This window comes from Priapulus caudatus, unplaced genomic scaffold, assembly GCF_000485595.1.
Source record: "Priapulus caudatus unplaced genomic scaffold, Priapulus_caudatus-5.0.1 Scaffold993, whole genome shotgun sequence".
Taxonomy (NCBI): domain Eukaryota; kingdom Metazoa; phylum Priapulida; class Priapulimorpha; order Priapulimorphida; family Priapulidae; genus Priapulus; species Priapulus caudatus.
This window is the reverse complement of record NW_014578054.1, coordinates 78652-89308: the sequence shown is the minus strand read 5'-3', so window position 1 is coordinate 89308 and position 10657 is coordinate 78652. Positions and strand designations below refer to the sequence as shown.

Here is a 10657-nt window from a genome sequence, read left to right as displayed (position 1 = left end):
CTTCTCTCTCTCTCTCTCTCTCTCTCTCTCTCTCTCTCTCTCTCTCTCTCTCTCTCTCTCTCTCTCTTCTTCTCTCTCTCTCTCTCTCTCTCTCTCTCTCTCTCTCTCACTCTTTCTATACTATTTCTATATATATATATATATCTCGCGGCAGGGCTACGTTCTGTGGTATCACCATGCGGCAGTACGTCGAGGCAAACATATCGCAGAAGTCTCACACGACCGTCAAGTACTGGCTAAAGATGCTCAGCTCGTGCGCGGAGACAATCATCTTCATGTTCCTCGGACTGTCGACAGTCACCGACGACCACCACTGGGACACGGTGTTCGTGTTTGCCACCGTGGGATTCTGCCTCGTCTATCGCTTCATGAGTAAGCCTCGATCCACGCGTACTACTAGAAAGGGGAATAGCGTAGCCTCGCGAGATAGAAAGGGAGGATTGCTCATGTTTTTACCAACCGTTTCCATGTTTTCCCGACCGTTCTGATAGTTACCGGTACTCCGTGCATAACAACAAGTGTATACAGTAAGGTTAACATATCATAGAACGCTCGCAGATCATTCTTTTCAGCATGCGAACCAATCTGCATTTCAATTTATTCGAGAAATAATTCCTTTAAACGGCGCGCTATGCCCATCTGTGCGTTGTGTGTATCGCTATATTTTCTACCTGTGCTGCGCAGTGTAGCGCGTGTTGTGTTCTGCGTGTTTTCTACACGGCTGTGTCGTGATTGATGTTTACATAATTACGTTATCGATCCGTAATTTTGCCGGCCTTTCACAGTCCATGACTCCATGCGATGTTTGTCCATTATTGCCCGCATTACAGCAGTGTCTAAAGTAAGGCTAACATGCCCTTAAAACACTCATACACGGTTATTTTCACACAAAAGTGTACAACGATTGAAATCTGTTTTTGTTTACATCGTGTTGCCACTGTTACAGTCGATGCGATGTTTGTCTATTGTTGCTCGCGCGCGTGGCATTGACAAGGTGTGTTGCGTTATTCCGTTATTACGCGTGTAGCGTCGACGCGGCACTTGCGTGTGTTCTTCAAATGAAGTGTGAAGTCACCACTTCGCTGTATTGTTTATTATTCACTTTTGTTAAATTTCCTGCACTTACTAATATTGAAAGCGATAAATAAAACTGTTCTATCTTACACGGCTTATATCTTCAGGCGTTGCGATTTTCACGTTTGCCGCCAACAAGATCCGACTGAACCGACTGAACTGGGTGGAGCAGTTCATCATGGCGTATGGCGGCATCCGTGGCGGCGTCGCCTTCTGCCTCGTCATCCTGCTCAACGAACACATGATCCCGCGGGCGATGAAGAACATGTTCACGACCGCCACCCTCGCAGTCGTGTTCTCGACGATATTCGTGCAGGTGGGTTGCATTATTCACTCGCCTCGCCCCCTCCCCCCACCTGAGGTTACCGCACGCTGCGATGTTGTTATTCATTGTGATGTTGTTATTCATTGTGATGTTGTTATTCATTGCAATGTTGTTATTCATTGTGATGATGTTGTTATTCATTGTGATGTTGTCATTCATTGCGATGTTGTTATTCATTGTGATGTTGTTATTCATTGCGATGTTGTCATTCATTGCGATGTTGTTATTCATTGTGATGTTGTTATTCATTGCAATGTTGTTATTCATTGCGATGTTGTCATTCATTGCGATGTTGTCATTCATTGCGAAATCATTCATTGCAATGTTGTTATTCATTGTGATGTTGTGATTCATTGCGATGTTGTCATTCATTGCGATGTTGTCATTCATTGCGATGTTGTCATTCATTGTGATGTTGTTATTCATTGCAATGTTGTTATTCATTGTAATGTTGTCATTCATTGCGAAGTCATTCATTGCAATGTTTTTATTCATTGTGATGTTGTGATTCATTGTGATGTTGTCATTCATTGCGATGTTGTCATTCATTGCGATGCTGTCATTCATTGCGATGTTGTTATTCATTGTGATGTTGTCATTCATTGTGATGTTGTCATTCATTGCGATGTTGTTATTCATATGGCCAATGTTGTTATTCATTGCAATGTTGTTATTCATTGGGCAATGTTGTTAATTCAATTGTAATGTTGTCATTCATCTGGCGGAAAATCATTCATTAGCAATGTTTTTAGCTGCATCTGACATAGTCCAGATGGCAGCTTGTAGAATCGCTTTGATCGTCCGTCCGTGCGTTCCGGTGTCCGGGTCGTCCGGTCGTCCGGTCGTCCGTCACAGTTGGGCACAAATGCTTAACCGCGTCGACGTACGGTCCCCAACGATATTGGGTCGTTGGGGGATCGTCTCAAAGACGAGTTGGGCAATGTCGAAAGGGCTGGGGGTCAAAGGTCAAATGGTCAAGAGGTGTTAAATAAGAAGGGGGAACATTCACCTCCTTCACTTAAGGTATAGGGAAGGAAATGCAGAATTGCGGCACAAACCATCTATAACGGCTCGACCTAGCTCGTGATAGTCGGTGGTATAGCATGCATGGTAAGGAAAGCCATCACTGTGCCGAAATTGAGGCCGACAAGGTCAAAGGTCAATGGGCACAGGGCAGATTTTAGACATTTGTCTGAGGACATGGTCTGACGGAGCGATTGAAAAACTTTTTTGTTTCGAGCGGTGACGCTAAGCATTTTTAATGGCACATTATTGAAAGGACCATGAACTCTAGAGCTTTCTGCTGACTGCGAAGAGTAAGTGTCAGAAACTTTTGACCCTCAAGAGGAGGTTAAAACATGGATTTGTTGACTGGTCTGTTAGACATAGCAATTTGACTGCCGGTTTCGCTAAAGTAGACCAAATCTATACATGCCCTGGATGTATGAGGCTTACCATGTCACAGTGAAATTTCAAAACTAAAATTTGGTTAAAGAAGGTTTATGCTGCCTTAATCCTATAATTTATATGCATTCTGTAGTGGTCAGTATGTTACATGTTAACGTATGCCACTGCGCAGTTGGCTACTGCCCAGTGCAGTGTTTGTGGTACTGTGGAGTTTTTTGGCCTTACCTTGTTGGCAGGTGGCAGCTCTCTATTGCGCAAGCTGTACGGCTTGCGTAGGTAAATGGATGAGTGCTTACGCTATGTCTGTCTTGCAGATAGTTGTTGCTTACTACATATGATCGGGAGCTTCATCTTTAAATGCTGAAGACACTTAAACGTACGGCGCCATCTCGTGGCTAATTTCATAACGATCCCCAAAGCGACAACATTCTTTTGAGAAGGTTCCGCTGATAGCCATGCCCCTTTGTGCTTCACTGTTTTCGGCGTGTATTGTGAACAACAAAAATTTTTTTGGACTAACAGGGTTTTACTATGAATCCCACCACTGCTGCACGCACAGAGTCTACGCAGTATGACGTTCAGACTGAGGCCGCTGTCGCTATCGCCGGCACTTGTTATTCATTGTGATGTTGTTATTCATTGTGATGTTGTCCTCTCATTGCGATGTTGTCCTTACATTGCGATGTTGCTTATTCCTTGCGATGTTGTATTCAATCTGGTTGATGTTGTTTATTCATTTGTGATGTTTGTTATTCATTGTGATGTGTCGTTCATTGTGATGTTTGTTATTCATTGTGATATTGGTTTTCATCATGTGCCTCTCATTGGTCGCACCGAGTTTAACCGCACTACTGCGAAGCAATGTTGTTTCATGCAACGCTTTGACATTTTCGTGCCGTGTAGAGGGCGTGGTTACCCTTACCTTCAAAGTCGCAGACAGAAACTAAAAATGGCTGGCTGCCTGTTTACTGGTGATGTCTCGAGTTCGTTAAGTCGGTAGCGATAAAAACAGTTTATTGTACATGGGCAGTCGAGAGTGTAAGTGTTTAGTTAGTACTCTTGAGCAGGTGGCCCAGATAAGCAGAAAATTGATTTTATAATCCAACGTAATGACCTTTGTCTTTCAACATGACATTGCATCAAAATGCCGTCGCAAGTTCTAAGTTCTTTAAAGTTTAAAGCTAATCAAAAATAATAACGCACAAGCCAAAATTATACCATCTAACCTACACCAAATATCTAAGCAACAATGACCCGATGACATGAATTTAGCATGTACTGGGCTGTTTGAATGTATTTAAAAAACGCGGCCTTTTAAATTTCAAAGGCAATTATCGGTATTCAGCTTATTTGTATTTTCACTTAAACAGCCTAGCAAGTAATTCTCATAAATTTCGGGCATGGCAATGCAATGTCAAACGGCAGGGACGCGACAGTGACACAGCAAGTTATGCACTGGCAGAGTGCCAGCGCTTAAATATTCGCACCTGCTCACGTCGAGTGTGCCTCTATTACTGTGACGTGCTGCTAAGCATTCTCTTCGCCGTCGTTTCCGTACAGGGTATCCCATAAGCCGCTGGTAGAGGTTCTAGCACGTCAAGGCCGGGCGGACCAAGCGCAAAGCCTACCATGATGAGGAGATACACAGCCGGGTGAGTACTGCGGCATGCAGTGTGCGTGTACGTGTGCGTGTAGATGTCAAGGCGGCTACACACGCACGTACGCGCACACAGCATGCAACGCACACACCACGGCCAACGCACGGCAACACTACGACACGCTCGATACAGCACGAGCGCAGGCCGCACAGCATGGCAGCGGCAACATACACACGCACTGCACGCACGCACGCCATAACCGCAGCACCACCACGGGCTGTATCGCGCACGCACGTACACGCACGAAGCTCGCACACGCCACCACGCACAAGCACGCAACCACACACACACACACAGCCAACACACACCATCGATCACACGGCTGTTTAAACTTGCAGACATTGTCGTGATAGTGTTCGTTTAGCTGAAGCACTTTCGTTCTGCCGGATGACATCCATTTGATGAAATTATCGCGTTCCATTGATTCTCTGCCTGCTCTACGTTTATATTCGCCTTTTCACACGCTTGGTGGGCTTCCTATGTAGAGTCCTTCCTACCGCTGCAGCCTGAAGCTTTCCTGGCCGTGATGGAATTGAATAAACAGCTGTGGACGTTGTCAGGGCGTGATGGGACGTGTAGTGTTTCAGGGAAAGCGTTTTGTGTTTTACATGCCACCCAGCTGCCTGGGATAGAGAGAGAGACAGAGAGAGAGAGAAGAGAGAGAGAGAGAGAGAGAGCGAAGAGAGAGAGAGAGAGAGAGAGAGAGAGAGAGAGAGGAGAGAGAGAGAGAGAGAGAAGAAGAGAGAGAGAGAGAGAGAGAGGAGAGAGAGAGAGAACAAGAGAAGCAGAGACAGAGACACAACCACACATCGATCGACTACGCTGTGTGAGGCCGCCGCACACGGTGAACTATCTGCTGAGCCAACGGCCTCAGCGTGTGCGCGCAAGATGCTGCACGATTTTTGGCCTCGCGTGGCTTTGTGAGACCGATATCTTCGTTGGTGTTGATATTTGTGGCCACGCGAGGGCCAGAAACTCAGCGTGTGCGGGCTCGTGGTCCGAGCTATCAGCTCAGCCACAAATATTTACCGACCAATGAAGCGGCAGGAATAGGGCATGTGATTTAAAATATCGGCGCCACTGTACAGGCAGAAAACTCTACTTTTCTGTAGATTCTGTAATGCAGCGTACACGTGCGTGCGTACGTGCGTGCGTGTGTTACGCGCTACACGTGCGTGCATGCGTGCGTGTTGCACGTACATGTCGTGCATGCGTGCCTGCGTGCGTGTGCACGTACACGTGCGTGCGTGCGTGCGTGCGTGCGTGTGCAGGTACACGTTCGTGCGTGCGTGTGCACGTACACGTGCGTCATGAGTGTGTGCGTGCGTGCGTGCGTGCGTCCGTTGTGGGCACGTACACGTGCGTGCGTGTGAACATGCATGCACGCACGCACGCAACGTGTACCTGCTCATACACCGCACGTACGCACGCACGCACACATGTACACACGTGTACCTGCACACGCGCGACATACGCAAGCACGCACGCAAGTGTACGTGCACACACACGGACGCACGCACGCACGCATGCACGCACGTGTAATTTTACACGCAACGCACGCACGCACGCCACGTGTACGTACACACGCACGCACGCACGCATGCACTCACGTGTACGTGCACACGCACGCACGCACGTGTACGTGCCACAACACGGACGCACCGCGCGGTACGTGCACACGCACGAACACTCATGCACGCACGTGTACGTGCACACGCACGCACGCACGCACGAACGAACGTGTACGCTGCACACGCGCGGCACACAGCAGCACGCACACGCACGCGTGTACGTGCACAATCACAGAATCTTACAAAAAAGTAGAGTTTCTGTGCTGTTCAGTGGCGCCGACATTTTATTCACATGCCCTATTCCTGCGCTTCTCTTGGTGTAAATATTTGTGGCCGAGCTGATAGCTCACGGAGCCCGCACACGCCTGAGTTTCTGGCCTCGCGTGGCCACAAATATTAAACACGAATAGATATCGGTCTCACAGCCACGCGAGGCCAAAAATCGTGCAGCATCTGCGCGCACAGGCTCAGCTATCTGCTGAGCCAGCGGCCTCTTGGCCGTTGACTCAGCAGATAGTTCACCGTGTGCGCGGCGCTTCATGATTGTGCTGATCGTGCAGCTTTAAATTATGAGCATTCACACAAATTTATCGTCAAATTAAATAAGCTCCTACCTCAGCTATGGCGGGTAATCTTTTAATCTGTGAATTTTTGAGGCCTTGATGAGATTAACGAAACTAGAAAAATAAAGAACACATCCAAAGAATGACTGGTTACAACTGTAGCGCTAGCCGACGTACATTGCCACTCTTGAGAAATTTCAAATTCGGGAATTTTAGACTGATTGTATGCATTGCTAGAGTATTCGTTCGCATAACATTGAGTTTAAGTAAGCATGAGTGAACGATCCATCTTAATAATTGACAATCTGAGATACATGCATGCAGCGATATGTGCGATAGACTGTTTTAATGAGTTTTGATTCACGTGAATTGAGAGATTTCAAATTGCGGGAATTTTACAGATTGTATGCATTGCTTAGAGTATTCGTTCGCTATACATTGAGTTTAAGGCAAGCATGAGTGAACGATCCATCTTTAATAAATTGACAATGTGAGAATACATGCATGCACGATATGTAGATAGACTGTTTTAAATGAGTTTTTTGATTCAGCGTGAATTGAGCTTCAAAGGCGATTTAAATCTGTTAAGCGTTAAACTTGCAACTTTTCTACCGTTTCAACTTTGCCCGAATTTTTTTAACTAGCTAGTAAAATCAACGTGGCAATGGTGTGGCTTACTATTATGATGTGGTTATCTTACTATTATGAGTGGTTATCTATTCGCGATAGCAAGTTATATAATACTATGATTACTATGTTAAAAGCGCCGACCCAACGCGAAAGTTCGAAGCGAGTGAACTCTCTAAGAGAACTTGAGTTTTCACCTAGTAACTAGATAGACCCGTGCGACGGTGTTGCATTCTATTTTGCATACGCGATAGCAATCATCATGCTATGATTATGTTTAAAAGCGTCGAGCCATGGAGGGAGGGAAGTCTGCTAAGTCCTCTCAATTTGGAGGAGGAGGGTGGAGAGAGGAGGGAGAAACGTAACAGACAATGTGAAGCCTTCTAACATAGAGAACTGCAGCATCTGTACAGTTTTCCAACATCCCTAAATCGGATGACTGGTACAGCTAGCGAGTGTTGAAGCTCTTTCACTTGACGAGCACGCGTGTTGGCACGTAATCCGCAGTAACGCGTGAATCATTTGGCCTGGAAATTGCGCAGCGTGTTCTCGCAAGCAGTGAGAGACGGCGTGGGTGTGCTTGACTCAGGCGTACGAATACGGTCACTAAGGCGAGAACTACCCGCGCCACGGCGTCTGCATACGCCTTCTATGATGATGTCCGCTTATACAGAAAGTCACCATATCCCTGCCTATCTCCCCCACGTGTGTGCTAGTACCTGGTGTTCATGCACTGCTGTGACTGTAGTAGCTGTTGTACTAGGTACTATCTACCCAGCCTATGCTCCTAATGCCTAGCCTATGGAGGGGGACCACAGAGACGTATATGCTAGTGGCGGATGTCAGCTTCTACGTAACTCTAGTATAAATGTAACTAGTATAATATATGTGTAAGAATTATAATATACAAGTATATACTTGTAATATAATATTAAGTAAAAGTACATATATATATATTATAAGTATATAGTTTTAAGTATATAATGTGTATACGAAGTATACCGTATATAGTGTAAGTACTGATATAAGTGTAAGTATGTATAACTCGGGAGGTTCCTATGTGCGTGGGTGCGTTCGTACGTGTGGCTGCAGTGGCACTGCAGTACTTGCCAGGAGGCATACCGTGTAATGTGTTTGCGGTTAACATGGAGATAACGAGAGAGCAGTTGCGGTGCGTATTACGTGGCAGCTGCACTGGCAGGGGAGTAATTCCTCCTTCTCCCTCCTACTGCTTGTAACGGGGAGCTATATGCCGGCCAGCCTCTCCGTTTCTCTGCCTTCCACCCTCTACCCCCGTCCTCGCTTCCTCCCTCTCTGCTTCCCTCATTCCTGCGCTCCCTGCTTACTGCTTGTAACGGGATGTCTAATCCCACCACCTCGCGTTCTCTCTCCCACCCTCTCTTCCTGCCTCCCTCCCTCCCTCTCCTCGCCTCTCCTCTCCCTCATTCTCTCCTCGCCTTACTGTCTTGTAACGAAAGATGCTGAATGCCGCCCACCTCCGTTCTCTCTCCACCCTCCCTCCCTCATCCCTCCTCCATCTCCCTCCTCCTCCTTCCTCCTTCCTTCCTTCCCTCCCTCCTCCCTCGCTCCGCTCCTCGCTCCTTCCCTGTCCTCGCTCTCCCTCCTCCTATCGCTCGTGCTTCCCTCCCTCACCCTCTTCTCCCCCTCCTCTCTCGATCCCTCCTCCGATCCTGCCTTCCTCCATCTTCGGCCCCTCTCCCTCCTCCCTCTTTCCCTCTATCCCGTCCCTTTCCTCGCTCCTCCCGTCCTCCTTCCTCCATCTTCCCCTCCTCCCTCTCTTCGCCTCTTCCCTCCTCCCTCGCCTCCTTCCTCCCCTCTTGCTTCCTGCCCTCTTCCTCCCTCCCTCTTCCTCGCTCTCCTCCCTGCCTCCTCCTCCGGCGCATCTTCCTCCCTGCTACCTTCTCTCCTCCTTCCTTCTCCCTCCTGCCTTCTTACCCTCCTTCCCCTCCTCGCTCCTCTCTCCCTCCCTCCTCATTTTCTCTGCCTCCTCCCCTCCTCTCTGCCCTCTTCCCTCCGTCCCTCCTCTCTCCTTTCTTTCCTCCCTTCTCCCCCTGCCCTCTTCCCGTCCTCGCCTCTCCGGTCCTCCCACTTCCTTCGCTCTCTCGCTCCCTTCCTCCGGTCTCCATGCCCTGCATCCTCCCTATTCCTCCGCACCTCCTCCCCCTCCTCCGTCCTCTCTCCCTCCTTCTCCCACTCCTACCTCGCCTCCTGACCCCTCGGCTCCTACACCTGGCTGGCTTGTAACGGGATGCTTGTGACTGCGTCATAATCGTGTCATTCTGTGGTTTGTGGGGGCGAGTAAGCGGAAGAGGGGGAAGCGGGGTTAGCCAATGAGGGAGAGAGAAGGGGAGGCAGGGTTACATGAGGGAGAGAGAGAGAGAGAGGGGGGCGAGCGGGTTAGATGAGGGAGAGAGAATAGGTGGAGCGGGGTAGATGAGGGAGAGAGAGAGGTGGAGCGGGGTTAGATGAGGGAGAGAGAGAAGGTGGAGCGGGGTTAGGATGAGGGAGAGAGAGAGGTGGAGCGGGTTCAATGAGGGAGAGAGTAGAGAGAGAGAGAGAGAAAGAGAGAGAGAGAGAGAGAGAGGAGAAGAGAGAGGAGAGAGAGAGAGAGGGAGGGGGTTTTAGCATTGAGGGAGGAGAAAGGGGGAGGCAGGGGTTAGCATGAGGAAGAGAAGGGAGAGAGAGAGAGAGAGAGAGAGAGGGGGAGCGGGGTTACATGAGGGAGAGAGCGGAGAGAGAGAGAGGAAAGAGAGGAGAGGGGGAGGCGGGGGTTAGATTGAGGGAGAGAGAGAAGAGACGAGAGAGAGCGTAGAGAGAGGGAGAGAGAGAGAGAGACGAGAAGAGAGGAGGGGGAGAGAGGGAGGGAAGGAGGGAAGGAGAGCGAGATGGAAAGGGGGAGGCGGGGTTAGATGAGGGAGAGAGGAGAGAGGGGGGACGGGGTTAGATGAGGGAGAAGAGAGAGAGAGAGAGAGAGAGAGAGAGAGATGAGAGAGCGAGAGAGAGGGAGAGAGAAGAGAGAGAGAGAGAGAGAGAGAGAGAGAGAAGAGAGAGAGAGAGAGAGAGAGAGAGAGGAGAGCGGGGTTAGATGAGGGAGAGAGAGAGAGAGAGGGGGTGAGGCAGGGTTAGATGAAGGAGAGAGAGAGAGAGAGAGCGAGATGAGGGGAGAGAGAGAGATGAGAGTTAGATGAGAGAGGAGCGCGAGAGAGAGGGAGGGAGATGAAGAGCAGGAGAGAGAGAAGAGAGAGAGGAGGAGAGAGAGAGAGGAGAGAAGATGAGAGAGAAGAGAGAGTAGAGAGAAGAGAAGAGGGAGAGAGAGAGAGAGAGAGAGAGAGAGAAGAGATGAGAGAGAGAGAGAGAGAGAGAGAGAGAGAGGAGAGTAAAAGAGAGGGAGATTGAGAGAGAGAGAGGGGG

The 10657-nt window shown here is 48.8% G+C and overlaps 1 protein-coding gene across 1 annotated transcript in view; it reads left to right on the top strand.

Annotated features, from left to right (window-relative positions):
* LOC106814866 (sodium/hydrogen exchanger 2-like) overlaps positions 1-10657 on the top strand; it is a 31704-nt gene that overhangs the window by 4864 nt on the left and 16183 nt on the right. The window contains exons 9-11 of the mRNA XM_014819239.1: positions 155-372; positions 1182-1390; positions 4367-4458. Of these exons, the coding sequence (XP_014674725.1) occupies positions 155-372; positions 1182-1390; positions 4367-4378 (439 nt within the window). The 3' untranslated portion in view covers positions 4379-4458. The remainder of the gene's footprint in view (positions 1-154; positions 373-1181; positions 1391-4366; positions 4459-10657) is intronic.